The 27509-nt window shown below is 45.4% G+C and overlaps 3 protein-coding genes across 4 annotated transcripts in view; 2 read left to right on the plus strand and 1 right to left on the minus strand.

Moving 5' to 3' along the window:
• The window catches only part of LOC140685448 (XIAP-associated factor 1-like), a 118543-nt gene extending 118454 nt beyond the window's left edge, over positions 1-89 (minus strand). Inside the window, exon 1 of the mRNA XM_072940707.1 lies at positions 1-89. The gene's annotated coding sequence lies outside the window, so the exon portion shown is untranslated.
• On the plus strand, positions 55-24082 carry LOC102544211 (cilia- and flagella-associated protein 52). The gene is made up of 14 exons (XM_072940706.1): positions 55-247; positions 2199-2398; positions 2761-2897; positions 5041-5169; positions 7471-7570; positions 8432-8548; positions 9224-9324; positions 12237-12407; positions 15014-15162; positions 15897-16042; positions 18363-18514; positions 20356-20458; positions 22779-22890; positions 23699-24082. The coding sequence occupies exons 1-14, from the start codon at positions 178-180 to the stop codon at positions 23872-23874; spliced, it is 1863 nt and encodes a 620-aa protein (XP_072796807.1). The 5' UTR covers positions 55-177; the 3' UTR covers positions 23875-24082.
• A 1797-nt stretch (positions 24083-25879) lies between these two features.
• LOC140686461 (ubiquitin carboxyl-terminal hydrolase 43-like) overlaps positions 25880-27509 on the plus strand; it is a 47584-nt gene continuing 45954 nt past the window's right edge. Inside the window, exon 1 of one of the 2 annotated variants that reach the window (XM_072940703.1) lies at positions 25880-26574. In XM_072940703.1, coding sequence (XP_072796804.1) covers positions 26044-26574 — 531 coding nt within the window. In that variant the 5' untranslated portion in view covers positions 25880-26043. The remainder of the gene's footprint in view (positions 26575-27509) is intronic. The other variant, XM_072940702.1, reaches the window with a different exon arrangement.

A 27509-nucleotide genomic window follows, 5' to 3' on the forward strand; every position in this document is an offset into this window, starting at 1 on the left:
CATAAAGTAAAAAAGAAGCCCTCTCTCCATTTCAAGAAGGTCTAAGAACTTGAACTCCACCAGTTTGCTTTCGGGGCGGGCGTGGATCTGGCGCGCATGCGCAAGTCCGTTACCATAACGACCGGAAGACGCTGCACCTGCGGAGGCTGAGAGGAAAGTGAGCCGAGTCTCCAGGTGATGGAGAACCAAATTTCACCCAAGGCCGAGGTGGCCGAGCTGGAGCTTGAGGCCGTGATCGGATTCAATGGTGAGACCCCCAGCATGTCCGGACTGGGTGGTTTAGGAACCCCGGGAACGTGCAGTGCAAACAGGGAGAGGGAGCCACTGGGTGGCACCGGGAAGGCAGCTTACGACACTGGCATGAGCCTTCGCCAGGGCCAAGCACTGGGGGCCCAGACAGCCCCTCCTGCTCAAAGGTCTTGGAGAGTCCCGTTCTCGCTCCAAGCCTCCAAGAATGGGATGTGTTTTGCCAGCACCTAAAAGGAACCAAATGCCTCTTCACCAGGTGGAAAGGATGAGTAAGTGTCGTTTGAAACCCTTCACCCACTAAATCAGCACTCCACTGGCTCTAAGCCCCACACAGCCCACAAAGCTGCCCGCGCCTTAGTAACCACCAGATTACAGAGTCCTTGTAAGGCCCCTGGGAACAAGGAACTTCTAAAATCCCAGCTGATGTACTAATGAGAAGAGGCTGGGGGGGAGGGAAACGTGTTTGAGCAACCAGTTTAGGGGGTGATTTGTCCTCTAATCCAAAGGAAGGGTTCTTCTGCTGGTGAGGATTTCAAACCATGATGGAAGGCGGAGAGGACACCTCAGGGAGCTGGAGGAGAGAGTTGCTTTGGTCAGAGGAAGCCTGGTTGTTCTGCTCAAATCTGACCTATCACTGCTAACTATTTGGAACAATAAGCCGGGGTGAGGGGTTGGGGGGATGCTGTTCGGTTTTTTGCGAAAGATGAAAACAAGCAGTGGATTACACTTTAGAAAAAGCAAACTTAAAAGTGCGTTTGATGCCTGAAAGCTTTAAAATTCTAATAATATAGATGCAGAACAATCTATAACTATGACTATGACTAAAGATTTAGCACATTCTAGGACGTGGCTCTGAAATCTTCCTTTTACTTTAAGAGCTGCTGGTAGAAAGTGAGCACCTATACATCTGAGGTATCAATCATTTAGAGCTGGTTACCAGATCATTGGTAAAGGAAGTGATGGGCCTGCTGGAAGGGCAAAGGGTCACACTGGTGACAAGTACAGGGCCTCAAACACAGAGCCCTGCTACTGAATTCGTGCTGTTTTGTGTAGCTCAAAGAGTAACGATATGGTCAAGTACATCCCAGTGTCTCCCCTGGCAATTCTCTTGGCCTTTTAAAATTGAATAATATTCATTGCATTGTTTTTACCTTGTTGGTTTTGTGACAATTTATATGCTTTCATGTAGTCACAATGCATTTATCTAGAACTACTTCATGCCAAATAGTATGCTATGCACGGAGAATACAGGGAGAAGTCCATAGCTGTACTTAAGAACAAGAGTTTAGAAAGTGAAAACTACAGTGACGCCAAAAGAAAAAAATCAGGCATCATTACATTTCCCAAATGAGACTTTTGGTATGATCCTTTCAAATATACATTTACATGTAATTTTTTAATAAAAGTGGACTCATGCTGTACATACTCTCTTATAATCAGACTTTTTCCCATTTAGTATGCCACGCAAATCTTTTCCTGGCAGTAAATAAACTCTGTGCCATAATTTCTGCCTATGCCTCTGCACTCACCCAGACAGGCAGCTCCTGCTTCATGCCTTCCTAGTATTACAAAAACTGGACCTGGGTCCAAAGTGTGGTTCCTGGACCAGCATCAGCTGCATCAGCATCACTTGGGAGCTTTTCAGAAGTGCAGAATCTCAGCCCCACCCCAGACCTAAAATCAGAATCTGCATTTTAACCAGAGCCGCTGGAGATTTTCATGCACATTCAAGTTTGAAAAGCTTATATATTAGACCAACCTTCTTGTCAATGGAATAAAATTATCTATTTTAATTAAGAAAAAATTACCACCCCTCCTCACTGCCCCAAAACTTATTTTAATTGAACTAAGGCTTATTTCAAAAGTGTTCTTTTTTGTAATCAATTCAAAAAAAAATTACCAGCCAGTTCTGCACCTGATTATTATTACTTTTAATCTCTCTCTTTTAGGACATGTGCCCACTGGTCTAAAATGCCACCCAGACCAGGAGCATCTGATTTACCCTCTGGGTTGCACCATCCTCATTCAAGCAATCAATACTCAGGAACAGAATTTCCTACATGGCCATGGCAACAATGTGTCCTGTGTGACCATCTCCAGGAGCGGAGCTTACGTTGCTTCCGGACAAGTCACATTCATGGGCTTCACGGTAAATAAACCAAAAATCATTCATTGTGAATTGATTTAGAAGTGCCTCCTAAGCAAAACCGCCCCACTTCAGAATAGCTCCGTGCTGCCATGTTTATACCCTCCTCTTCTTAATTTCGACTTCTCTTGGGACTCATTTTCCTCCTACCAGGCTGAGAGTGAAGGAGTCTGGTGGTTTTATATCTGATGTCACAGCTTGTGACCCGTAACGCTCAGAAACAAAAGTCCCTGCTTACAGCTACTTCCGTTTCTTGCTGTCATGTTTGTAAGTGACAAATGATTATTTTTCACTGAGAAGGGTAGCCATCTCCTCCGATTCTTTTAAAGCCAGCCTATGATCTGACAGTGTATTCTTGTCCCCAGGCAGATATCATTTTGTGGGATTATAAGAACAGGGAGCTGATTGCTCGGCTGTCACTTCACAAGGGCAAAATTGAAGCTCTGGCCTTTTCACCAAATGATTTGTACTTGGTATCTCTAGGAGGCCCAGATGATGGAAGGTAATGAACTAAGCATATTCACTTACTTTCCACTAGGCGTATTTCTAGACATGTTAAGTACCCTCTCCTTTCTGACATCCTCTGTTTGCCCATCTGTCGTTGGGTGTCTGTGCTGAGAAAAGCCTCTGAGGAAACTACCACAGGACAGTGGTTCTCAAGCCTGGAAACACACCGAATCAACTGGGAGTTTCAGAAAATTACTTACAATTGGCTCCACCTTCAGAGAGTCTGATTGACAGGCCGTGGCTTCAGGAATTATACAGGCTTCCCAGAGGATTCGAATGTGCAGCTAACTCAAGAACCATTGCTGTGCAAGATGACATCACCCTTGTCGTCAACATTCTTATCATTGACAACAGCTAAGTTTTTTTTTTTTGAGCACTTACTATGTGACAGGTGTGTGCTGGGCATTTTAACTGCATTATCTCATTTAAGCCTCATGACAGCTCCATGCTATGGGAGCTACTGGGGTCGTATGATGGATGAGGAACTAAAGTCACCAGCTAAGTAGCAGAGCTCGAGGACAAACCCTGGCAGTGTGACTCCAGATGTGGCATTTTTAACTTGCCTCGCCAAGACATGATCTTTGCCTTCAGGGATCTCACAGCCAAGTTTTGTAGGCGACAAATACGCATAAATGAAATTGGGGGGAGAAAAGTTTTATATTAGGAAGAACAATCAATGCAGTGCCTATTCGTCTATAAATGCTAAAGGAACATCGTTTGTAGAAGAGAAATACTAACACCTGAGGTTTGGGTTGGATTTAATACTTTGGGGCACTTTTACAGATATTTTCTTGTTTGAGCTCCATAAACAAGGTTGAGGTTAATTGCAATAGAATTTTGCATTTGTGTGTAGTTATATATTGACAGTTCTCTTAACATATAGCAAATCGACAAAATTTTCATGCGATTTCCTCCTTTTATAGTCATTTCCTTGCCATGTAAATAGTCACGCTTCCCTGGCTCATCCCCTTTTGATTGTTTTTTTCCATAAGAAATGCAACCAGAGATCACATATTAACATTCTTAGCTCGATTTAACTGCAGTTGTTCTCAATCCTGGATGCACATTAGAATCGCCTGAGGAAATTTTGAAACTACCGATGCCTGGGTCCCAGCCCCAGGGCTTCTTGGAGCTTGGCAATTAGGCCGCCCCCACCCCCAGCCCTTGCCGGAGGGATGCCAAGGGTGGGCCTTGGGGGAGAAACAAATGCCTCTTAATCAAGGTTAATTTGCAAAACGGCTCATCTCCCCTGTAATTTTAAGCTTGAGTCTAGGCTATCTAAAATTTGCTTGTAGAAAACTTGGAGATGTTGAGAAAAACATTCCAAAGAAAATTTCTTCTCTAGAGAAAGAAAGAAAACCAAACTTTGCTGTACTCGGAAAATGCAATACGCCCGTCCCTAAATAGTCTTGGTAGCGAGGAGCACAGGGTTCTGCCGATTGGATTTGGACAATCAGGGGTCAACTCTGTGGGCCAGTGGGTGGGGGTGGGGGTACGGGGTGTCCATTCTACCCATCAGCACCACCTGAGACTTTTTAGAAACGCAAATTCTCAGGCCACACCCCAGACCTACTGAGTTAGAAAGTCTGAGGGTAGGTCCCAGCACCCTCTGGTTTTGCCAGCCCTCCAGGTGATTCAGACACAGATTCAAGTTTGAGACCACTCCTATGCTACCCTCTTTATTGCTTTCAATTATTATTATTATTATTATTATTATTATTATTATTACTACTACTACTACTACTATTATTATTATTATTATTATTATTATTATTATTATTATTATTATTTTGCTGGAGTACTTCCCCATGGAAAATTTTTTATAAGAGATAAATGAATGGTCAACGTTTATGCCCCGCACATCTGAAAATTCCTTTATTTTAGCATCAGACTTGATTGATAGGCTCATGGGTTTTCAACCTTGTAATCATTTCCCTTATAAACTTTTTAAGTGTCACCCATTTGTCTTCTAACATCCAATGTGATTGAGGAGATGTCGGGGGCAGGGGGACGGTCAGTGTCATCCTTTTGTTCCTTTGTAAGTAACCTTTTTTTTTTCCTTCTAGAACCGCTAAAGAGCCGTTTGTTAGTTTGAAAGCCAGTTTCCCCTGACTCTCTCTGTCCTCCCCTCTCGGCAGCGTAGTGGTGTGGAGCATAGCCAAGAGAGAGGCCGTCTGTGGCAGTCCCGCGGCCGGCCTTAGCGTCGGGAACGCCACCACCGTCATCTTCTCCAAGTGCTGCGACGAGATGTTTGTGACTGCTGGAAAGTACGTGTCTGCTGGTTTTCAGAACTCGTAAATCCCTTGATTTGCTTATGCAGAACACATGGTCATTCCAATTAGGGAGAATGTGGTTTTCATCCTGGAAGAAAAGACCTTCCATTGCAATTTTCATGATTTTGGAGTCAAGAAAAATCCTTTTAGCTGAAAGTCTTTTAAAAGATGGTTATTTGAGTATTCTGTGCTTCCTACTGAGAAGGTTCTGCTGACCTGCTAAACCCATGTCAGGCTCTGGCCTGCCTGTTACTGATCACACGTTGCCTACGATCCCTGCTCACAGGGTAATTTGCACAACTGCTCTGGTTCATTTACGGGTTGATGTTTCTTAACACCTGCTCTTGATTTAGGTCTCACAAAATGATAGTTTGCGAATGAACTGTGCCAGGAAGTTTCCAGTGTTCAACTATCAGCCATATGAGATAATTTCCGGTAGGGTCAGCTTCAAGCAGCTAAGGGGGACCGAGCAGAAGGTCTGAACAGAGGCCAGCCTCTGTCTAACAGAAGAAATTAATTTACAGATTCACTGATCAGAGCCCTGTTTGGAGTTTGATGTGAAGGTTAAACCAATATAAAGGCATCCTCTTTCATGTCACATAGCAGTTGAAAGGTCAGAAATCTGTGAACGCAGGGCTGCAGCGTACGTTGGGTGGAACTGATCTTTTCAGCCCAGCTGTGGGTCTCCCATCTGTGAAAGGTGCACATTGTTGGTTACTTTTCCAGCCTAAGATGTGTGCTGTTCTCCATCTGTGCTGTTTCCTGTCCCCACCTTGTGACATTCAGCATGCATTTGTTCCGTGGCTAATTACGAGGAAGGATTTATTCAGAGGCCGTGAAACTAACCGGTTAGCATGAAGGCCAGCCCCTAAGGAGAGAACCGTATGAGGACAGTACTCTGGTCCTACAGCAGCTGACCACATCCTACCTTGACTTTGGAAGTTCCTGGTGGACACAAAACTCAAGTCCCTTGAGGTTTGCAGAGTAGTTGGACTGAAGCCGTGTTTTATGGCAGTCTGTCTGCTTCTCATGTCTGCCCCCTCTGATGTCCATGGACAATGTTTCTCCAGGAGTGAGAACTTCAATTTAAGCCAAAAAAAATTTTTTTAGGACAATCTTTATTTTAGGTCTGCTTTAATTTCATGTAGCATTGGTAACTGAGAAAAAGTTAGCACTTTGAAGTAAGATTTCTGATATGGTACACACGTATGCTGGGTTCTCCGAAATGTTCCGAATTTCAGATATTCCATTATACTGTCCTGCATGAGATGTCCTACAAATTCCAGTATCTGAGCATCCAAATGACATCTCCCAGAGAGGTCATGGAAAAGCTGATTTTTTTTTCTAAGTTTGGAAAGTATATGCAAAATACTCTTGAGCACTTACTCTGTGCATAACTCTGGGGGCTAAAAAAAAAAAAGGGGTGTACCGAACTTTATCAACATATTTTAAAATTAATCTTTTCTGCCTTAAGATATTAGCTGAAATCTTTATGAGGTTAATTAACCATGATATTTTTCTACAATCACACAGATTAATTTAACATACAGTGATTAACAAGCAGCTCTGTGCCAAGTCTTCTGTTAGATGATGATTTTGTTTGACTCTCAGTTGCTTAGTCTCATTTCTCCTTCCTTGAAGACAGGACTCTCCACACTGGAGTCCTTCCCTTTAAAAACTGTTCCCAAGACTCCATCCTTTGAAAGAAACATACTTGACGAACTTCAATTTGTTCTTCATTGGTTTACTTGTTCATTTGTATGTTTATCTGTATTCACTATGCACAGAGTATTCACTTCAAAGGGAGAGAGCGCGGAGTGGGAATCCTTGCCCTGCCGTGGGAGGCTCTGCGTTTTCTCATTTGGAGGGTTGGAGGAGCAGGAAACCTACCTCGCAGGGTGGTTGAGGACTGAACGGAATGCGAACCGCCCTCGCGATCCCCGGTTCCGCATCCGCGGATTCACCCAACTGCGCACCACGCACTGTGCGTGCGATCCGCGGTTGGTACAGTCTTCGAGTGCGGAATCGCGGGTGCAGAACCAGCGAATACGGAGGAGGGCCGCCTATTGGCCTTGAGCATGCGTGTATTTTCGTGTCCACAACGGGTCTTGGAACCTATTCCCTGTGGATACTAAGTGACGACTGTATCTTAGCTAGGTCACCAGGCCGTAACAAATTCTCAAAAATACCTAGTTCTCTTCCTTTCTGCTTCTCCTTCAGGAGAGAGCAGAAAACAGAGAAGAGATGAAGTGTTTATTCAGTGGGTCTCCATTTGATTATGTTCCTTTTCTGCAGTGGGACCATTCGAGTGTGGGAACTGGATCTCCCAAATAGAAAGATCTGGCCCATCGAGTGCCAAACAGGACAGATGAAAAGAATAGTGTTGAGTGTTGCAGTGAGTATCACTCAAAGTGTTATCTTAGGTAACGTTAGTACACGTTCCTATTAATGGTACTGACCAGATAGGTGTGTGTGTGAGTGTACGTGTGTGTACATATGTGCACCTTGGGCTGGGGGTGCAGAGGTGAGGTTTGGAAGAGGAAGAGTCTCACTTTGGGGGCTCCAGTGGGAAGCTAGAGCGGCGCTGTCTAGACACAGCTGTTAGGTCTGTTTTAGTGGGACCTGGACTGCGGTTTGACCCCAGAAACCTGCCTCACCTAAAGGGAAGCAGTGTAGCCAGGAGGCACCCCGAGCCCACACAATCTCTATGTCACTTTCTTTCTGTGCTGGAAATAGTTCTCTAACAATGAAACTTCTTGTTGAACTGCAGTCTTCTGCATAAAGAGGAAGTATTCATATGTTTCTAGTATGGATTCAGACATCCGTGCCTGTAACCCCATCCTCCATTGACTCACTCCTCTTGTTTAATGCATAGACTCATTTTATGAATGTAGACTTTGGAAAACATGAGAGAAAGCGAATGCATATTCTTTCTGGAGGAGCACACCTTCATCCTAGGAGCCCGTGGGAGGTGTCTTGGGATGTGCACACTAACATCAGACACAGGGCCACGTCCAGTGAAACACCCAGGCTGAGTAGAGTCTAATATTTCCTCCAGTTCTGAGTTGGCCCTGATTCTGCTCCCTTCAAAGCTGCTCTTACCCATCTTTGAGTCTGAAAATGCATAAGTCACCCTGAGTACCTTTGTAGGTCTCCATGGGGTTCAGAGGAAGCTCACCCTGTCCCTGATCAGGGGTTTGTGAGCACCCCTGGGGAAAGCCAGGTCCTCGCATTTCTTTTTCTCTCTGCTCCCCAGATGGCCAATGACGATAGCTTCTTCTACCTTGGCACCACCACTGGAGATATTCTAAAGATGAACCCCAGGACTAAACTGTTGGTGGACACTGGGCCTGTGAAGGACAAATTCAGTCTGGTGAGTAGAGACGATCTAAGTCTGCTCTGCCTTGCCATTTTCTAGCATGCTTAGCGTGCACGAGGTCCTGAATTCAATCCCCAGCACCTCCACTAAAAAACAAATTAATAAAATAAAATTAGGGCTTCATGGTGGGTGCCATTAAATGGCCATACGTCCCCAAACTTTGAAGATGGCTTTGAATTTAAATCTGTTTCCTATTATTGGTAACATTATGTACTGCATGCTTTAGTTCAGAAAATGCAGTCTCTAAGCAATAAGGAGTCGCCTGTGCTTTCTTTGGATTTCAAATGTGGTCTCTTTGTATGGTGAGAATTAAGTCTTGACGAAAACAGTGGCAACTCAGGAGCTGCCACTGCTGTGGCTGTGCTCATGCCTTCTGCTCGAACTGCATTCGAGGGGGCATGAAGTGGTAATTTTTAGTATATTCAAAATGCACAGGCGGTTTTAAAGGTAGGAAGCTTGGTGAAGTATGTTTGCTCCTGGCAGGAGCAGGAGGGCTCCTTCCTGGCACCCCAGCTCGGTAGCCCAGCCCGGGGGGGGACATCACAGGCAGTACCTTCCTTAGCTCCAGCCAGGCAGCATCAGCATGGCCCTGGCCGTTTATCAGGTCACACACAGATTCTTTACGATGAAACTGTTCTGCCTTTTTCTTAATGCTCTGTCTCCGCCTAGGGAGTGTCAGCCATCAAGTGCCTGAAGATGGGGGAGTTACTGGTGGGCTCTGGAGCCGGATTGCTGGTCTTCTGTAAAAGCCCCAGCTACAAAGCCATCAAGTAAGTTCCAGGCCCCACAGGGTTTGGATGGGGAGAGACCCTCTAGGAGGTTAGCTTAAAGCCAGCAACTATGGGATATTGGCAAAGTGATGTGTAGTTAAAGAATCTCATCTTGCTGTTAAAACGAGTAGTTGGAATCACAATGGGGTGGTGGGTTTTGCCAATGAAAAGACTGTGGCTTATGTTGAATTAGTCCAAGTAGTCCATTGTTACGTATAATAAATGCGTAAGTTATGATTTAACTAATACAGTGAGTTATGCCAGAGAAAAATGTGCTGTTATAAACTTATAAACAATAACCCCAAATTTCAAACTTTCAAATTTGATTTACTTAATGAAATTTATTATGCAGTGGGTACCTACTTTGTGCCACGTACTATGCTAGTAGTTAATGTATTCAAATACAGGTTTTCATACAGATAGCCAGCATGTCCCAGCTGTTTCTATATGCCGGCTGTTATGCTATGTACTTTTCATGGCTTGTCTAATTAAAATAAAATCTTATACATTGTCACTAACAAGTATTTATTGAGTACTTCTCCATCCAAACTGATGTATTAGATGCTATCAAAAAAGATAAAGAAAAATAGGATATGTATTTGCCTGCGCAGAACTTACAGTCTGGTGTGGGGACACATGAGAAAGTCACTATAATATAAGGTGATATATAAATACAAATCTCATGATCTAGATAAAGTAAAATATACCATGGACATTCAGAGAGAATCAGAGAAAGACGCTTTCGCTTTTCAGAGGAGCAGGGGCAGAACTTGAACTTAGCTTCAAAGGAAGCCAGACACCCCTTGATATGCTCCCCCCCCCCCCGCCTCTGAGCTCTGTGTACCCGCATATGCATTGGAGAAATGAGCATCCATTGTCTTCATGCAAACACATCTGTATTGGGCACTCACTGTGTACGAGGCACTATTCTAGGTGCTTGGGATATCAATGAATAAAGCAAAGAAAAAAAAAGAAAAGACCCACCCCTGCCCTCATGGAGCTTACATCCCAGCAGGAGGGAGGAGACAATAAATAATAAGCAAAATGAACAAGTAAGGTACATAGTATGAAAGAGTGATGAGTGCAATGGAGATGAATGGAGTAGCATGTAGAGTCAGAGGGGGTGGGATTTGAAGTAGGTAAGAGACAAGTTGCAACTTAAAATTCAATGCTCAGGATAGGTCTTACTGAGAATATATTGGGACCAGTTTTATGTTTGTATGAAGGGGAATAAGAGGTGGGGGGCAACTTAAGAACAACGTTGAGTAGACTCTGGATACATAAAGTGAGTAGAATAAATTAACCCTTTAATTATATATATGTTTTTTAATTGAAATATAGTTGGTTTATAAAGTGTTTCTGGTGTACAGCATAGTGATTCAGTTATACATACATACTTTCATATTTTTTGCATTATAGGCTATTACAAGATACTGAATATAGTTCCCAATGCTATATAATAGGACCTTATTGTGTATCCATTTTATATACAACCCTTTAATTTTTAACCCCTTGTTTTCAACACACAAATGTTCCCATTGTGATGAAGGTAATTGGACTCGAAGTAATTATTACCAGGCTTGTGCTATAAATGTCTCCAAAATAAGCCTGTGTGACTGGCAGCGAGGCTCAAATTGGATACCGTGACCTCCTCCTCGGGTCTGAGTAGACCGAGGAAGCAGCTCACGTGAGATGTCACGGAGACTCCAAAGGGAACCAGGGCGAGAGTCCTGGCCTTGCCCCTGGAGGCCCGGGACCCCAAGCACCTTGTCTTCTCTGCAGCCCAGATGTCCTCTCTGGGCTCATGTAGGTGACCTCCACTGTCTCTAATCTCGATGGCAACCCTACATAGGAGAGTTATTCTGTGGTTGAGTAAACCAAGGCCCAGAGGTTTCTGACAGCTTAGCCAGAGCCCCAGAGCTCCGGTTAGTGAAGGAGGGGGATGTGACTTGGGGTCCATCCTTTTCTTCATGAACTGTCCTGTGTCCCACCAACAAATGACTCTTTGTAAACTACTACATTTTCCATGCAGGTTCGCTGCAAAAGGACCGCCACCAAATTCTCATTGTCAAAACTAAGTTAGTTGCAGAGCAAGGTTTGGTGTCTAGGGCCCCGTTCATTTATATATTCATTTTTCAGGAAGTTTATACTCTAAACATTTAGGGAGCAGGGGGATCTGAAATCTCTGAAACGTGAAAGAAGACAAAATAATTGCTGAAAATTTTGGCGAAGATGGCCACCATTGACCTTTTATTATTTCTTCTTGCTTGTGTTACTTACATACATTTTAAAATAATTATACTTATTTTTATACAAAATTTTGGTATTCTGGTATTTTAGTTAACACATACGTGATAAATGTTTTTGATATTACCACACAACCTTTTTCAAATTATGATGGTAAAATACATATACTCTATAACCTTTTAAACATGGTTTTAATGGCTAGGCAAATATTCTTTGAAGTCGCTGCCCCATGGATCATGGAACCATTCCATTACAATTGGATATTTAGGTGGTTTCCAACCTTTTATTCTGTTAAATAAATTTATAACATTGTCCTTTGGCATAAAGGTCCCCCCCCCCGATTTTAGGGTTATTCCCCAGAAATGGAATTAATAGAGTGTTTAAATGCCATGGTCATGTGTGCCCATCTGCTTGCCTGGAGTGTTCCCCCATCTAAATCCTACCTGTTTCAGACAAATCTCACTGATAAGCTCCCCTGATTCCTGCAACCCTTGGCCCACTGTGGGCACTTCATATTGTGAGTAACTCCTGCCTTCCCGACTGGGTCGCCTCCTTGAAGGCGTGTCCTGGGTCACGTGCCTAACGTACATCCTCCGTAATTCTTCAGCTGGTTAATACACTCATTCATTGAGTAAATCTACTTCACCTCTTGCTTCTCCTTAAAGGAAAATCCAGTTACAAGGTGGCATCACTTCCATCACACTTCGAGGGGAAGGACACCAGTTCTTTGTAGGAACAGAAGAATCGCACATTTATCGTGTCAATTTCACAGATTTCAAAGAGACTCTCATTACAACTTGTCACTTTGAAGCTGTCGAGGACATTGTCTTTCCATTGTAAGTAGAAATTAATACATTTCCAATGCCTATTAGCATCATCATGATAAAGCATAATGAATTATTGTCTTTCTCTCCTTAAATTTGTCTGTGGTAGTGAATTATTTTAACAAACTTTCTATTGCCTCTACCAAGCAGCTACATTCGTTTTATAGTTCAGATTTGGGCCTCTTTAGAATGTTGGCTTTTCTAATAAGTCTATCGTGGATAAGGTAAGAAACTGGCAGAACTTTTCTGTTTTCTCAGTGGCGTCTGGAGAAAAGCTCAGTAGTGCCTTTCTTCAAAGGCCTTTCGACTCATCTGTTTGCGCCTCTTGGGTCTTCCAGATTTGGCAGTAGGCAGAAGATTTGAGTTCGTCTGGATCTAGTTGCTGTGTATCTCGGTAAATTGCTCGTGAAACCAATGGAACAAATAACCATCCGCAGTTTTAATGTCAAAAAGATCTGCAGTCATAGTTTGCCATTTGTTGATGGCCGATTTGATTAGTTTTGCCAAATCTGGCTGATTACTGTTTATCCTCAGTGTTTCTGGCCTGTCTGATGATAATACTTCCTGCTTTCCTGTATTATTAAGGAAACAATATGTGTATCTACACATTTATATTTACATCTGCCCTTACCTCTAGGGCTCTCTCTCTGTGCCTCTGTCACCCTTATCTCTATCTTTATTTCATAGGATTTTATTTATTTTTATTCTTATTTGTCATTGAAGCATAGTCAATTTACAATGTTAGTTTCAGGTGTACAGCAAAATGATTCAGTTATACATATACATACATACATATATTTTCAGTTTCTTTTCCATTATGGCTCATTACAAAACACTGACTATAGTTCCCTATGCTATACAGTAGGTCCTTGTTGTTTATCCGTTTTATGTATCATAGTGTGTATCTGTTAATCCCAAACTCCTAAACTGTCCCTCCCCCGCCCCTTTCCTCACTGGTAACCACAGTTGGTTTTCTATGTATGTGAGTCTATTTCTGGTTTGCAAATAAAATTTGTACCTTTTTTTTTAGATTCCACATATAAGCAATATCATATGATATTTGTCTCTATCTGGCTTTCTTCACTTAATATGATCATCTGTAGGTCCATCCATATTGCTGCAAATGGCATTCATTCTTTTTTATGGCTGAGTAATATTCCATTGTATATGTACACCACATCTTCTTTATCCATTCATCTGTAGATGGGCATTTTAGATGAGAGGGAAGGAGCACATGTACTCAGTGCATCGTCTCGATCCAGTCAGTTTGGAGCTTAATCTCTCCGATGCTAACCTAAGGACATTTTTGGACTAGACTTAACTCCTGAAGTAGCCTGTCTATCAGGATAGGGAGAGTTTGGAAAGTTCTCTCGGGCCGTTCATTCCATGATACGTGATTTTCACAGGAGTCCATGTGCCTCTAAGAGCTCACGTTCCCCCAAGGAGGAGCTCATTCACTGAAGGCAGCGTCTGATCTAAAACATCTTATTTCAAATAAATATAAACACTCTAATGCTGGCTGGATTTGATCTCTGTTAATCAAGACTGCCTGGCAAGGAGCTCCTGCTCTCCTGTTCCAGCATTTGCTGTTTCTAAGAAACAAGTTCCACATCATAATATTATCTCTGAGCCCCAAAGCTAAATAGGTGGGAAGGATCCACTTATTTTTCCATTAATTCCAAAGTGAGTAGATCTTAAAAAAAGAGAGAGGGGCTCTCTTTCGACAAACGTGCTTGTGCTGTGATAGGTAGAAATTTCTTGAGAAGTATTTAAATCTAAAAGCCCAGTCTCTGCAGGGACTGTAGCTAGAACGTCATATTCGCAGAGCAGGTGGTCTCTGTTATACCCTGGTAGGGCTTATTGTTCTCATCCAAATCAGAATCATCTGTATTTTTTTTGACCTATCAGTATTTTTCATTATATTTACAAGTTATCCTTTCTGGCGAAAACAAACCAACCAACCAACAGAGCAATTACTCTGGGATTCTCTTCCTTGTCCACAATCTCATATTTCCTCATCACTGAGCGAAAAAATATTTTAGGTTATCAGCAAGAATGACTTCTGGCACCCTTGTCATTTTCGTCTTTGAAATTTTAACGGGATTGTCTATTTTACAAGAAATGGTTTGTTTAGCCTCTTAATATAGATACACTGCAGATGTAGTTTAGCTCACGAGTTGCATGCTATCCTTCGGTCAGCAGGACATTGAAAGAGTTTTATTTTTAATTCTTTGTGGGGGGGTGTAATTAGGTTTTATTTATTTATTTAAGTAGAGGGACTGGGATTGAACCCAGGACCTTGTGCATGCGAGGCATGCAGTCTACCACTGAGCTATACCCTCCCCCAGAAGACTTTTGACATTTTCCTTTTGGGCACCTTTGTTCCAACCCTTCCTTAGAGGAAAGACTACAAAAGATTGTCCACAGATGATTTGCGGGCACCAAAGACCATTTTACACGAGAAATCTGTAAGTGTGTCAAGCCCGAGATAATAGGGGTCTAAAAGGCATCCTCCCCTGTATCCTCGTGGAGCCCCTGTCCATGTCAAACACGCACCTAAGAAACACTGTACGCGTCTTATGGCTGCATCTCTTATTCTCCCGGTGGCTTCTTTGTAGTGGCACTGCTGAGCTGTTTGCCACCTGTGCCAAGAAGGACATCCGGGTGTGGCACACGCTGTCTAACAGAGAGCTGCTGCGGATCACCATGCCCAACATGACCTGCCACGGCATCGATTTCATGAGAGACGGCAAGAGCATCATTTCTGGTAACGGCGCCGTACTGGGACTTGGCCTCTGGCTCTGGCTGTGGCTTTGGGTCTCATCATTCTCATTCGACTAGTGTCTGTGTGGGGGTGACCCAGAACAGCCTCCCACTGTCCACTTACTACTGGTCTGGCCTCTCTTGGGGATTCCTTTCCAGCGGGATACTTTCTGAGCTAGGAATTACCAAATAGCAATTTCTCTTCCCCCCAATTGCTGCATTTGGCACGTTGCTTTCTCGCTAGCAAGGAAACGCCATGCTTCACTTACAAAATGGATGGTGGCAACTTTTATTGAGAAGGGGCAGGTGGTGGGAGTGGGAGAAGGAGCATAGGTTTCAGGGTAGGGTGAGGGGCGGGAAGCCAACATTTATTTGTCGATGATACTGAGTCACACATCCGAGATGCAATATCAGCTAGTTAGTTGAATGTGCAAGTTTTGCAGCTCACGGGAGAGGTGGGAGCTGGCCTCCCCAACTTTCTCTCTCCTGGAGTGGGGTGCACCTGGAGGCAGTTTCCACGAAGGCAAGCCACTCATTTCCCTCAGCCAGGTGTGCCAATTGGGGGAATCAGGGAAAAGAGGGGCACGATTCCCGGCAGTTGGTGGGAGCCCAGCCTCTTCTGGCCATCACCCCTGCTGCCCCCAGGTCTGTCTCTCACTTATGATTTAGGAGACCTGCAGTCCGCAGAGAGCATGAGTACACTGATCCTGCTTGCCTTTTGTCTCCTTTTCATGCCAGCATGGGACGACGGTAAAATCCGAGCCTTCGCCCCAGAGACAGGCCGGCTGATGTATGTCATTAACAATGCCCACAGGATCGGAGTGACAGCCATCGCCACCACCAGTGACTGTCAAAGGGTCATCAGCGGCGGTGGGGAAGGGGAGGTATGGTTCTCCAAGGCAGAGCCTTTTAAAAATAGCCCTTGATTCAGAGCAGCTGCCTCATAGCAGGCTACTAATTTGATGCTTTTCGCCTGTACTTGAAGTCAGGTAGGACCAAATTCAGATTGTGATGAACCCCTAAAACATATCATACATGAAAGTTCTACTACTATAAATACACCTTTAAATATACTTGTTCCCTGAAAGGACATTTAGGATACAGACATGAAAGTGTTCCATATGGAATCAAGCTGGGACTCCAAGTTGGTGTTTTGCTAGAATTTTGGAATAATTTTTTCCTTCAAAAACTATAGTTACATAAATTGTCTTTATCTTTTAAAGGAGATCCTATTCTTTTTTTTAATTGAAGTCTAGTTGATTTACAATGTTGTGTTAGTTTCTGGTGTACAGCATAGTGTTTCAGTTATATATATATTTTCTTATTCTTTTTCATTATACGTTATTGCAAGATATCAAATGTAGTTCCCTGTGCTATCAACCTTGTTGTTTATCTATTTTATGTATAGTAGTCTGTATCTGCTAATCCCAAACTCCTAATTTGTCCCTCCAGATGCTTTGACCATCATTTTAAAATTATTACACTCAACCTTTTCTTTCCATCATTTCAAGGAGCCTAAAACATCTTTCACACATTCATCTCAGAGTCTCCCCTCCCCCACCCCCCCCCCGCTTGTTTCCTATCCCAAAGCCTTCCCTTTTTCGACATAGTATGTCTCCTTTTCCTTTCTTTTCTCCATGCTATCATAGGAATAACTAGGAAGAAAGATACAGCATCTTCCTGTAGCCTTTGGCAGAGTTTGGACCAAGCCAATTAGTAGTGGAGTGTTTGTGTCCTGGAGTCCCACTGCCTGGGAGGAAATCACACGTAACAAGTTCATTGCCCTCATCCCTGCACAGCAGTCTTTTCCCCTCCCACTCCCCACAGCTATTACAGATCTTTCCTTCCAAGAGACAGTCTTCAAGACCTCTGTAAGTACTAGCGACCAGGGCTGCTGGGCCGCAGGTATGCACCGGTCTGAATGCAGCAGTTGCCAAAATACTCTTAGGTATCTTACTTCCATTTTCATTGGTAAGCAGCCATTAGTTGTGTTGCGAAGACCCTAATCCCACTACTTTATACCTAAATCCCCCTGCCATCCCACAACTAAAGGGCTCATGCCCAGCACATCCACGGATCCACCCCACTAGTTAGAACATTTGCACATCACCCTTGCTAACGAATGGAAATGAATGCCTGCACCCAGGGTGAGATTCCAGGATCGGTGATTTGTTTTCTTTGGCAATAGTCATCACCCTGCCCCATGTCGAGACATAGGGAATTATTTGGGCACCACAGAAATGAAGACCACCCAGCTCACTTGGGGTAACCGCCTGCTTCCTCATCTTCATGACAAAGAAAGTGTCTCAGAATGTTTTCCTTACTCCGTTGAAGGTTATTTTCCTCCTGGCAGGTACAGATAACTTTGTCTGTCATTACTGATCCCAACACTGGTTTTCAGTGCAGTGTTTCCCTGGACTAAGCTCTTCCATTGTCTCACACCACTTCCACACAATAATTTCTGCTCTTCTTATTTTTCATAAGTCCAGCCCATTCATTTTAAGAAGACATAAGCATCTGACTACATTATTATGTTTTTCTGGGATAGCTGTGACAGCCCGTTTATCCATTACAGGACACACCATAATGACCAAATAGCTTTCCTTTTACTTACCCTTTTTATGACAGGGCATCATACTGACTGTTTTGAAATTTGGTTCATAGGGAGTTGTGTTAGCTAGGGATTTCATTTCAAGATAGCAAAGGGGTGCTAGACAATATTTGTTACTGAAAGTGGGTATTGGCTTTGGTGGGGTTGAGAACCACTGATTTTAAATGGTTAAAAGTGAGCGGCTGATGTGAAAATTTAAATATGGCTCTGGGTACCCAAGAGATTCCCTGATGGCACGAGAAATTTGAGAGCAACTCTCAGCAGAAATGAGTAGACGTATTATTTCACTTGGTTTAGCAGCAGCCTTTGTGTCATCAGTCTTAGCAGCGGGTGTCTGATCGATTTCTCAGCCCTAAAAGTAGAAGTAGGCATAGGGTCACCGGTAGGGTCACTGGTGGTGCTCTCCTGGCTCCGTGGAAGAAGATTGCTGCCCTGCAACTTGGCACCCCCAGCCCACTCAACGGAGATGAGAACAGGGAATTGGAAAAACAAGTCCATCCCAGCAGCAGTGAGAAAGCTCTTGCAATCTTTTTTTCCCCACCCCTTCAAAAGTCCCAGGTGTGAATTGAGAGCCTGTGCTTTGTGACTTCCAGGTGAGGGTGTGGCAGATCGGCTACCAGACCCAGAAGCTGGAAGAGGCGCTGAAGGAGCACAAGTCCTCCGTGTCCTGCATCAGGGTGAATAAGAGCAACGAGGAGTGCGTCACGGCCAGCACGGATGGGACCTGCATCATCTGGGACCTCGTGTAGGTACCGGCGATGGGGGAGGACGCAGCTCAACAATTCCACTGTTTTACTGAACCTGGGGGAAGACTCAAACAAACGGTGGACATCTTACTTGGAGCAACAGTGAAGGGGTGTTTAGAAGCCATTCATCTCCAGATTGTTCAGGACTTACAGATACTGGCAGAAAGGGTATAGTTTCAGGAAAAGCTGGATGTTAGAAGTTTCTGGACAGATAGGGAAGTAGCTTTCCAGATACACAGAGCGAAGCATGGTTTAACTTACACTAATGCAACTCTAAAAACTCTGCCAAAAGGGGAGAAAGGAAACAACGTAGGTAACGCAAGGAGTTCCTCTGGTCACTCCCCAGAGTCCAGTCAAGCCCAGGATGAGCGTGCCTTGGGGGTGGGAGTGACGACAGTGTGCCACATTCTCAGGACCTCGTATCCTGTGAACGTATCGTTACCCTCGTACAGTGACTGTCTCCAAGCCAACTGGACCACAGCATGTGAACTTCACTGTTGGAATAAATCACAGGGTTTTCAAGGATGCTTTTTTTTTTTTGACTATACACGTTTGCCTTGTGTCTTTTATTTAGAATTAAACCCTATTCTTCCAACCCCTCTCCCAGCTGAGCACCCCTCTAAGATGCCTCACTTCTGTATATAACTGCACTAGAGAGACTTGACGAAGTACAGGGATGGGAGAAAAGATAGATTGACAGACAGATAAATAGATATGCTATATATATAGTGATATTGCAAAAGAATAAGAAACGTTCTTGATTAGAGGGAAGATAATGGAATTAAAGGCAAAGGCAGAATGCTTTTTATTTAATACATTAAAAAAACCAAAGCAAGCCTTTGTCTTCTGGCCCTGCGTGTCTATAACTTTGCTATGCATACGAATCACTTGGAGATCTTGTTAAAAATGTAGATTTTGATTCTACAGTCAGAGCATTGCCTGAGATTCTGCATTTCTAACAAGCTCCCAGGCCCCCCCCCACCACCACCACCACCGTGCTGGTCCGTGGACCACACTTGAACTTTCTATCGGGACATTATATAACCAGAAGGGTAGGTCTGAACTTGTTTCTATGGATGGTCTGTGACCACCTCAAATCCTTAAATCCTCCCCGTTGCCTAGCAGGAACATTTGGTTAATTTGTGCCAAAGTCTTTTAAAATGCTCAGCTCAGAGGCCATGTTTGAAAACTTTCATCATGAGAAGAGACTGTTTAGAAGGTGCATTTTTGAGCCATAGAGCCTGGCCTGTGAGATGGCCACGGGGCCACACAGTCAATGGAAGGAGAAGCGATATTTACAGATTTCTTGGTATGGTCCCCAAAGTGGTGGTTCTTAACCCGCTGTGCACAGGAGGATCACCTGGGATGCTGATTAAAAATGCAGATTTGTTGGCCTCATCCTCACCTACTGGATCCAAGTCGCTAGAGGGTGAGGCTCAGCAACACTCATTTTTCAAAAGCCCTGCCCCACGCTTTCCTGCCCAGCTTCTAGGGACCTTCGCTTTCGAATGGTGGCCTCGGGAATGAAGTCCCGTGTGTGGAAGGCTGCATGGTGACCCTGAGTTCAGCCTCTTACTTCCTTCCCACCAGGGCTTGAGGCTTCGCATTGAATTCTGCGCCGTGTCTTTAGAAAAGGGCTCCACCCAGCACTCCTGACTGCTGCCGCTCCCCGTGGTCGGGATGGGAGGTTGTGGAGTGGAGTGGGCAGAGCAACGGGAAGTCAGTTTGGGGATAATTCAACCAACCCAAAGCCAAGCTTTATCAAGTCCAGTGTGAATAATAAACAAATTTTCTAAGGAAGAGAAAGTCGTGTTTCACAGCTCTGGAATTTATTTTTCAGGCATCTGAGGAGGAATCAGATGATCCTGGCCAACACTTTATTCCAGTGTGTTTGTTACCACCCTGAAGAGTTCCAGATCATCACCAGTGGGACAGACAGGAAGGTAAAGAGTCCAGAGCTTTCTGGGACAAGAGAAAAGCAGTGAAGGGTGGAGGCTAAGGGTGCAGCCCCGCTACTTCAACTGATGGCTTTGCTGTGGGTCCACCGCTCCGTTTGGAAACTCTGCGTAACTTCTTTGGGTGACTTTGCTTCCTCGTCTGTGAAAGGGAAGGGATGATACTGCTGATGTCCTGGCGTTGCTGTGAGGATTAAAGTCATGTTCGAATATAATGCTCACAGCCGGGGGCCCAGCACGCAGCGGACACTCAGTAAGTATTGGTTTTGATTATGAGGACATTTCTAAGGCTGGAACAGAATCTCAGTGCCCAAACCCAAAGCTGTCACTTTGAATTCCAATCAAATGACAGTAGAGCTCATCTCTCGTCACCCCACTTTATCAATATATTAAAAAATCTCTTCAGCTGGGGAGTCCAGGGTGAAATTGGTTTTTCCTTTTGGGGGAACACTTACCCCCTCAGAGCAAGCCAGAGGCTTCAGTAGAGAGGTACGTGGAGGGGCAAAGAAGCTGGGGTATCTTCCACCCAGATCGTGGCCTGGTTACCTGCACATCCGTTACTGGATTTGGATTCTCCGCATTTAGACATTGAGATGACTTTGAGATAACTTAAGAGGTTTTTTGCCAGCTACAAGAAAAGTTAATGGTGTTAAAGGTATAAAAATATTGTGGGAAAAATACTAAAGGCGACTCCCCCCTACAGTCCTCCTACCTCCTACATCATCCCCACCCCCAGATTAGAATCCAGGAGTGGGGCTTTTCCTGTGTAAGCTTCCCAGGTGATTAGGAACTACTGCCTGAAGACGGTTTGTCATAAAAACCCAAGGAATGCTGCCTGGTCCAACCAGGATTTGCCTGCCGCAGACAGAGTGTCCTGGGAGGGCCTGGAGATCCGCCTCCATCCTTGTCTCTGTCAGTTGTTAGTTTCTTTGTGTCTAATCCTCCCGAGTGGGCCCAAGCCTGCTCATCCCTCAGCCCATGTTTGACTTGCGGTCTAAGCGGGCTTCCTCTCAGAACTGGGGTGGAGTGCATGTTAGGAAGTTCATCACAGCGTCACTATAAGAGCTTTCATATTCTTTCTAAATTAGGGTGATATCCACCATATTGTAGATTTCAGCCTATGAGACTTGAAATAGTCTAGTTCCCTCTTCCTAGAATTTTGACCAGAATATTCAAACCCTAAATCATAAATCTGCCAAACGGGTAGTTAGGCACCAACGACTTACATAGATGTGATTCCTGGGAAACTAGGGTTCTGGCATGCTCGTATACTGCTTTATGTTTTGACTGTGAAAACAGATCTTTATTGTAAAAGTTATGATCAAGCATCAATAGAAATTATAAAGCAAAAGAAAAAAAATTAAAAGAAAAATTTTAAGTAGCAGACACAGTTTCCAGCTAAATTCAAAGGAATGCAGATTCCTGGCATAATGACTGCAACACAACAAAATTCTTCTCCCCCCGCCCCCCCACCAGCAAGTGTCCATCAACATGAAACAAAGAGAACGTTCTGGGTGAAATGTATACGCAAATCCCCACTCTCCATTCTTAGCTAAGTGCTCTTTGTTTAGAAAGAAAGAAAGAAAGGTTATTTTTGACTAGGTTGTACATTTACAAGGTTCAAAGTTCAAAGCAGTATATTCAGAGAAAAATCTTCCTTCCTTGAGCCCCTGTTTTCTTTCTACCCTAACCTAGTTCCCTGGGGTGGGCGGCGGTGGGATCTTATCGGTTTCTGTTTAAACCAGGCCCTGCGGAATGTTCTCTTGCTTTGAGGCAGAAGAGAAGGTTGGAAATAAAGGCAGCGTGAGGAAGAGGGAGGGCCAGCCCCAGTGAGAGGTGACTTTGTAAGGCCCAGGCTCCAGAACTGTCCGGCCTGCTCATTCATCCCCCAAGCTGAAGGAAGGAAGGACGTGCCTTCCCCTCCCGCCAGGCCTCCAGCTTCGCTCTCCCTCCTCCGTCAAGGGCACAAGTGGGGAAGTGCCTGCAGTGGCCCTTTTCTTCTTTCTTTGGCCTCTTGCTTCAGGCTCAGTCTGCTCAGTCGAACCCAAAGCGCTTTCCGTCTCAATCCAGGTTCACCAGCACATCAACATCTCTTTAAATAGAATGCAAATTTAAAAACCACTCCTAAAAATATTAGAATGGTTTCTCCACCCCCCTGCTTGAGCCTATTTATAATTTCAGCAGCTATATCATCGCAGGGTGTATTTTTGCTGCCTGCTATATAAAGTGGAACCTTCTTTTGTTAGCACTGTGTGTGGATGATTCCACTGAGCTAAATCCTGCCTAATGCGTCTTTCTTGAATTCCAGATTGCTTACTGGGAAGTATTTGATGGGTCAGTAATCAGAGAGCTGGACGGTTCCTTGTCCGGGTCAATCAATGGCATGGATATCACATCGGAAGGAGTACACTTTGTCACAGGTTAGTCCTGGGATTAGCGAAGAAAGCCAAGCCCAGCTTATCTCAATGGGAACATGGAACCCCCAGGCGGGAGGCAATTGGAAGTGACCACAGAAGAGTATAAAGGTTAGATTCACCACTGTAGCCGGCGTGGCTCGGAAAGAAAAATCCAGAAGTCACGTTTCAATGAGAGGAAATGTTTGCCCGCAAGCTTTAAGGGCACAAACAAAAGCTAAGCTCCCACTGTTTACTTTTTTGTGGTGGGCAGCGATGGTAGAAATGGACCTTTGAATGGTCTAGGCTGTCTGGCCTGCCTTGCCCTGCTGTTTTGTGCCAAACCCTTAAAAGCCAGGCTCTTAAATCAGTATTTCCCACACAACGCGCCTGTTGGAACAGCATCAGTCTCATTTCTTGCCAGCCTCTTGGACTCTTCAGGACATTAACAAATTAGTGTTCCAAATCAATTAAATCTTCACAATTATATTTACTTAAAGCATGATATAAAATTAAACACAGTATGATCCCAATCACATATACAGATATGTGTCTGTGTAACTTACAGAAAAGAGACTGGAAGAAATTAAACACTGGAAGAAATTAAACTGGTGGGATCAAGGGTGATGTTACCTCTTTGTATTTTTTCCCCCAAATTTACTACAACAGACCTAGAGTTTTATAATCAAGGAACAGAGTTATTATAAAGATAGGTTTTTCTTTCCTTTAAGTTGTCACCTGGGGAATGTACTGGAAATGATCCAGTTATTTAAAATCAGGAGTGCTTCTCTCTGTCCTATCACAGCAATGCCATATAACTGTCTGTCTTCTTCAGGTGGAAGTGACCATCTGGTCAAAGTCTGGGATTACAATGAGGGTGAAGTGACCCACGTCGGGGTGGGGCACAGCGGCAACATCACCCGCGTTCGGATAAGTCCAGGAAACCAGTATATCGTTAGTGTGAGTGCCGATGGGGCCATTTTGAGATGGAAGTATCCGTTTCCCTCGTGAAGCCGCGGAGACCTGGATTCACAAGAATCACACACGGTCCTGCTGAGTGAGGGCTGAGCTTCAATGACTCCAGGATTAGTCTTGGTATCTCACATCTGTGTTTTTGTTCTTTGGTCAAAATATTTTACCTACAAGTTTCTCCTTTCCTTATAGGATGCATTTTACATTCTTAAATTATATATTAAAATTGAAATGTGTTCAAGAATAATTAGTCCAGACTGTAATTTAAAGTTTTTCTTCTTCTTTTTTTTAATGATGAGTAAATTCCCTGTCATCCTCTCGAGTCTATGACTCTGCAAAACCCACAGTCCTTCCTCCTAGTTTGTGCACTAATAAGCTTTGCTGTTTTTCTCTAAAAATAAGGAAGGTGAATTTACCTTCTTAATCAGCATTTCATTGGTCAAGCTGGCTGGGGCGAGACCTGGGTTTGAATCCAGATCTTGGTTAGGGTTTTTGTCTTGTTTTGCATCAGCTTTCTGTTATTCTGTTTTCTCTTCTGTAAAGCAAGGCTACCTGCTCAAAAAATTCTTGTGAGAATTAAGTGAAATAATGTATTAAACCATCAGCAGAAATCCTGACACAGAGTAGAAAGTTAAGCACGAATGATGGTGCTTTCCTCAAAGAAAACGCGTGTTGGGGATCTTTGGGGTAATTATCACAGGTGAAATTTCACAGGTGCTTTTCTGGAGTTGGCCATATAATCTTTCTCGTCTGCTTACCATTAGAAGGGCGAAGGAATAGACCTTGTGTGTTTATCATCCAACCAGGTATCCTTTTCCAGAGAGGGTAAATAATGGCGTTTTCGAGAAACACTTTGAGTCTTCAATTGCACAATACAGTCATTTGTTCTGAGCATAATCTTTACCCTTTAATAAGTGCTTCTTTTCTGACTCAGGTAACTTGCTGCTGCCCTATTTAACATATCAAGGTGATATTTAATAAATGATGATGAGCTATTCATCAAATAATAAGAATCATTTCAGGGTTTTGATGTAATAATGCATCCTGCTGATCTCTTGTTGAGCTAGAAATTGAGAAATTCACTTTGCAAGACTTTGCCTGATTAATTATAAACCTGACAGTTATAGGATAAAGTGAGCAAGGCCCCCAGAATTACCCAGGGAATCAAGGGCGGGACAAGGCAAAGCCAATTCTTACACAGCCAACAATTCAGCCAGGATTTTGCGTTAAGAAGTGAACACAGGACCTCGTAGGGGGCGCGCCCGGGAGCCGGAAAACTTCCTGGTAAGCAAATTCTGAGCTTGGAAAGAGTCAGGCTATGCGGCTGGCAGTCTACAGTTCCGGTTTCTCTGCTTACGGGTCTGTGACCTCAGCCCATTGCGTTAACCTCTCAACCCGTTTCTCCAACTAAAAGGAGGACGATCAAGTCTCACTTGAAGGTTTGGGTAAACTCTTTAACCTAGCCTGTAATTTAAGCAAGCAGACCGCAACCATCACGGGGCAGCATGCGGCTCCCGGTTCTGAAGGTCCCAGGACGGCGGGTCCCGGGAAAGGCTCTACCTCCCCTGCGAGGCAGACGAGCTAGAAGGCGGTGGCGCCACACACACCTGAGCCTGCGGAGGAAACAGCCGTGCACAAAAGTGCTCCCCATCCTTTCGCGGCTCCCAGTGCGCGTCTGTGCACAGCGCCCGAGGCTACCCCTTGGGGAGTCTGCCTTTCCATTCTCTTCACATTCACCTGGACGTAATTACAGGAAACCTGGAAATCGCCAGGGCTCTGCAGTTCACGCCAGGGCGTTCATATTAAGTCATTATTTTCACAGCTTGAAGGCTGGGAGGTGAACAGGAGCAGAGGTTAAATTCAGGTCGGTAGGCTTGTAAGAGGTAAGGGAGCGGGGAGGGAGGCCGAACGCCGCCCTCCAGCGCTTTTATTCCGGGTCCGCGCCGCGGGGGCGGGACCCGGCGGGGGTGGGACCCGGCGGGGGTGGGGGCGGCGGGGCGCTGCCCGGGGCGGGCCCGAAGGCCGGATTCCCGCGCGGGGCGGGGCGGCTCCGCCCTTGGCTCCGCCTCCGCCCGGTCCCGGCACACCTGGCCCGCAGGTAGCCGGCGCCCGGGCGCCTTTCCGAGCTTGGAAGAGCCTGTTAGCGGTTCGTCGGCCCCGAGTCCGGGGTCTGGGGGCTCCGCTCCTGGAGGGGCGCCGGCGGGAGCCATGGACCCGGGCGCGGGGGCCGCGGCCGGAGAGGGGCCGCCCGCGCCCCGACCCCGCCGCCGCCGCCGCTCCCTGCGCCGCCTGTTCAGCCGCTTCCTGCTGGCACTGGGCAGCCGCTCCCGCCCCGGGGACTCGCCGCCCCGGCCCCGGCCCCAGCCCCAGCCCCAGCCCCAGCCCCAGCCGGGACCTGGCGATGGCGACGGGGAGGGGGGCTTTGCCGGCGTCCCGGGTCCGGATCCAGCCGCGCCCGGAAGCCCCGGGGAGGAGCGCCCGCCCAGACCCCAGCCCCAGCTCCCCGCCGGCGACGGGGCGCGGCCCCCGGGAGCGCAGGGCTTGAAGAACCACGGCAACACCTGTTTCATGAACGCCGTGGTGCAATGTCTCAGCAACACCGACCTGCTGGCCGAGTTCCTGGCGCTGGGGCGCTACCGGGCGGCGCCCGGCCGCGCCGAGGTCACCGAGCAGCTGGCGGCGCTGGTGCGCGCGCTCTGGACCCGCGAATACACGCCTCAACTTTCCGCGGAGTTCAAGGTAGGCAGCGCTCGGCGGCCGCCGAATCCCGGCCCTTCTGGAGAAGTGCTTGCGCCATCAGGAAAGGGTGTTCCTGGGGACTTCTTTAGGTGGCATTTACCAGTTCAGCTCCGGATAGTCGCTTTTGTTTTGAGTTGATTAGTATGTTATTGCTTGCGAATGTTTTCTTTTGAATTAACTTACAGGCATTTTTTTGAGGGGTGGGGGTGAGTGCAGGGAGCTGGTAGATTGGAGTGTATTCAACCCTTTTTTTCTTTTGCGTTCAACAAACATTCGTTGAAGGATTCTAACGTTAGGGATAGAGTTACCAGTCTAGAGGCATGCGCTGGGGGGAGTCCGACTTCGAAGGCCAAGACCTCGGAGGGAGGAGATGAATGACGAGGACGCAGCTAGGCCAAGATCTAGGAATAATCCAGGGAGAGGGAACAGCACATAGAAAGGCCAGAGGCCTGAAGGAGTTGAGAACTGGAGGCATGAAAGAAAACGAGGGTGGTTGTTGCCCACCAGAGTAGAGAGGGGCCTATGTGAGGTTGGCCAGACCATGTAAGGTCTCGGAGGCAATGGTAAGGAGTTAGCATTTTATTCTAAGCCCACTGGAAGCTAAGACCCTGCGCGCCAAGAACTGCGCTGAGTGCTGGAGGGGAGGCAGTGCGTGTGCCGTACCGGAGGTGCTATCCTTTGGTTCAGTGTGAATTAAATCGTCTAGGATGCGTTAGCGTGGGTTTGTATCCATTGTCCCCGCGGTTACGGTCTGCTTAGTGGGGATGCTGCAGGATCATGAGGCTTTGGGAGTTATGTGTATCACCTCACCCAGGATTAAAGCAGGGTATTTGTTTGGGGTCCCGGTTGGATTAAAGGGTCCTGATAATTGATGCACATGGCTGGCTTCCTGCTAAAAAACCACAGCTCTGGGCAGAGAGCTGAGGCTCCCCACA

The sequence above is a fragment of the Vicugna pacos genome, chromosome 16 (genome assembly GCF_048564905.1).
Source record: "Vicugna pacos chromosome 16, VicPac4, whole genome shotgun sequence".
NCBI lineage: Eukaryota > Metazoa > Chordata > Mammalia > Artiodactyla > Camelidae > Vicugna > Vicugna pacos.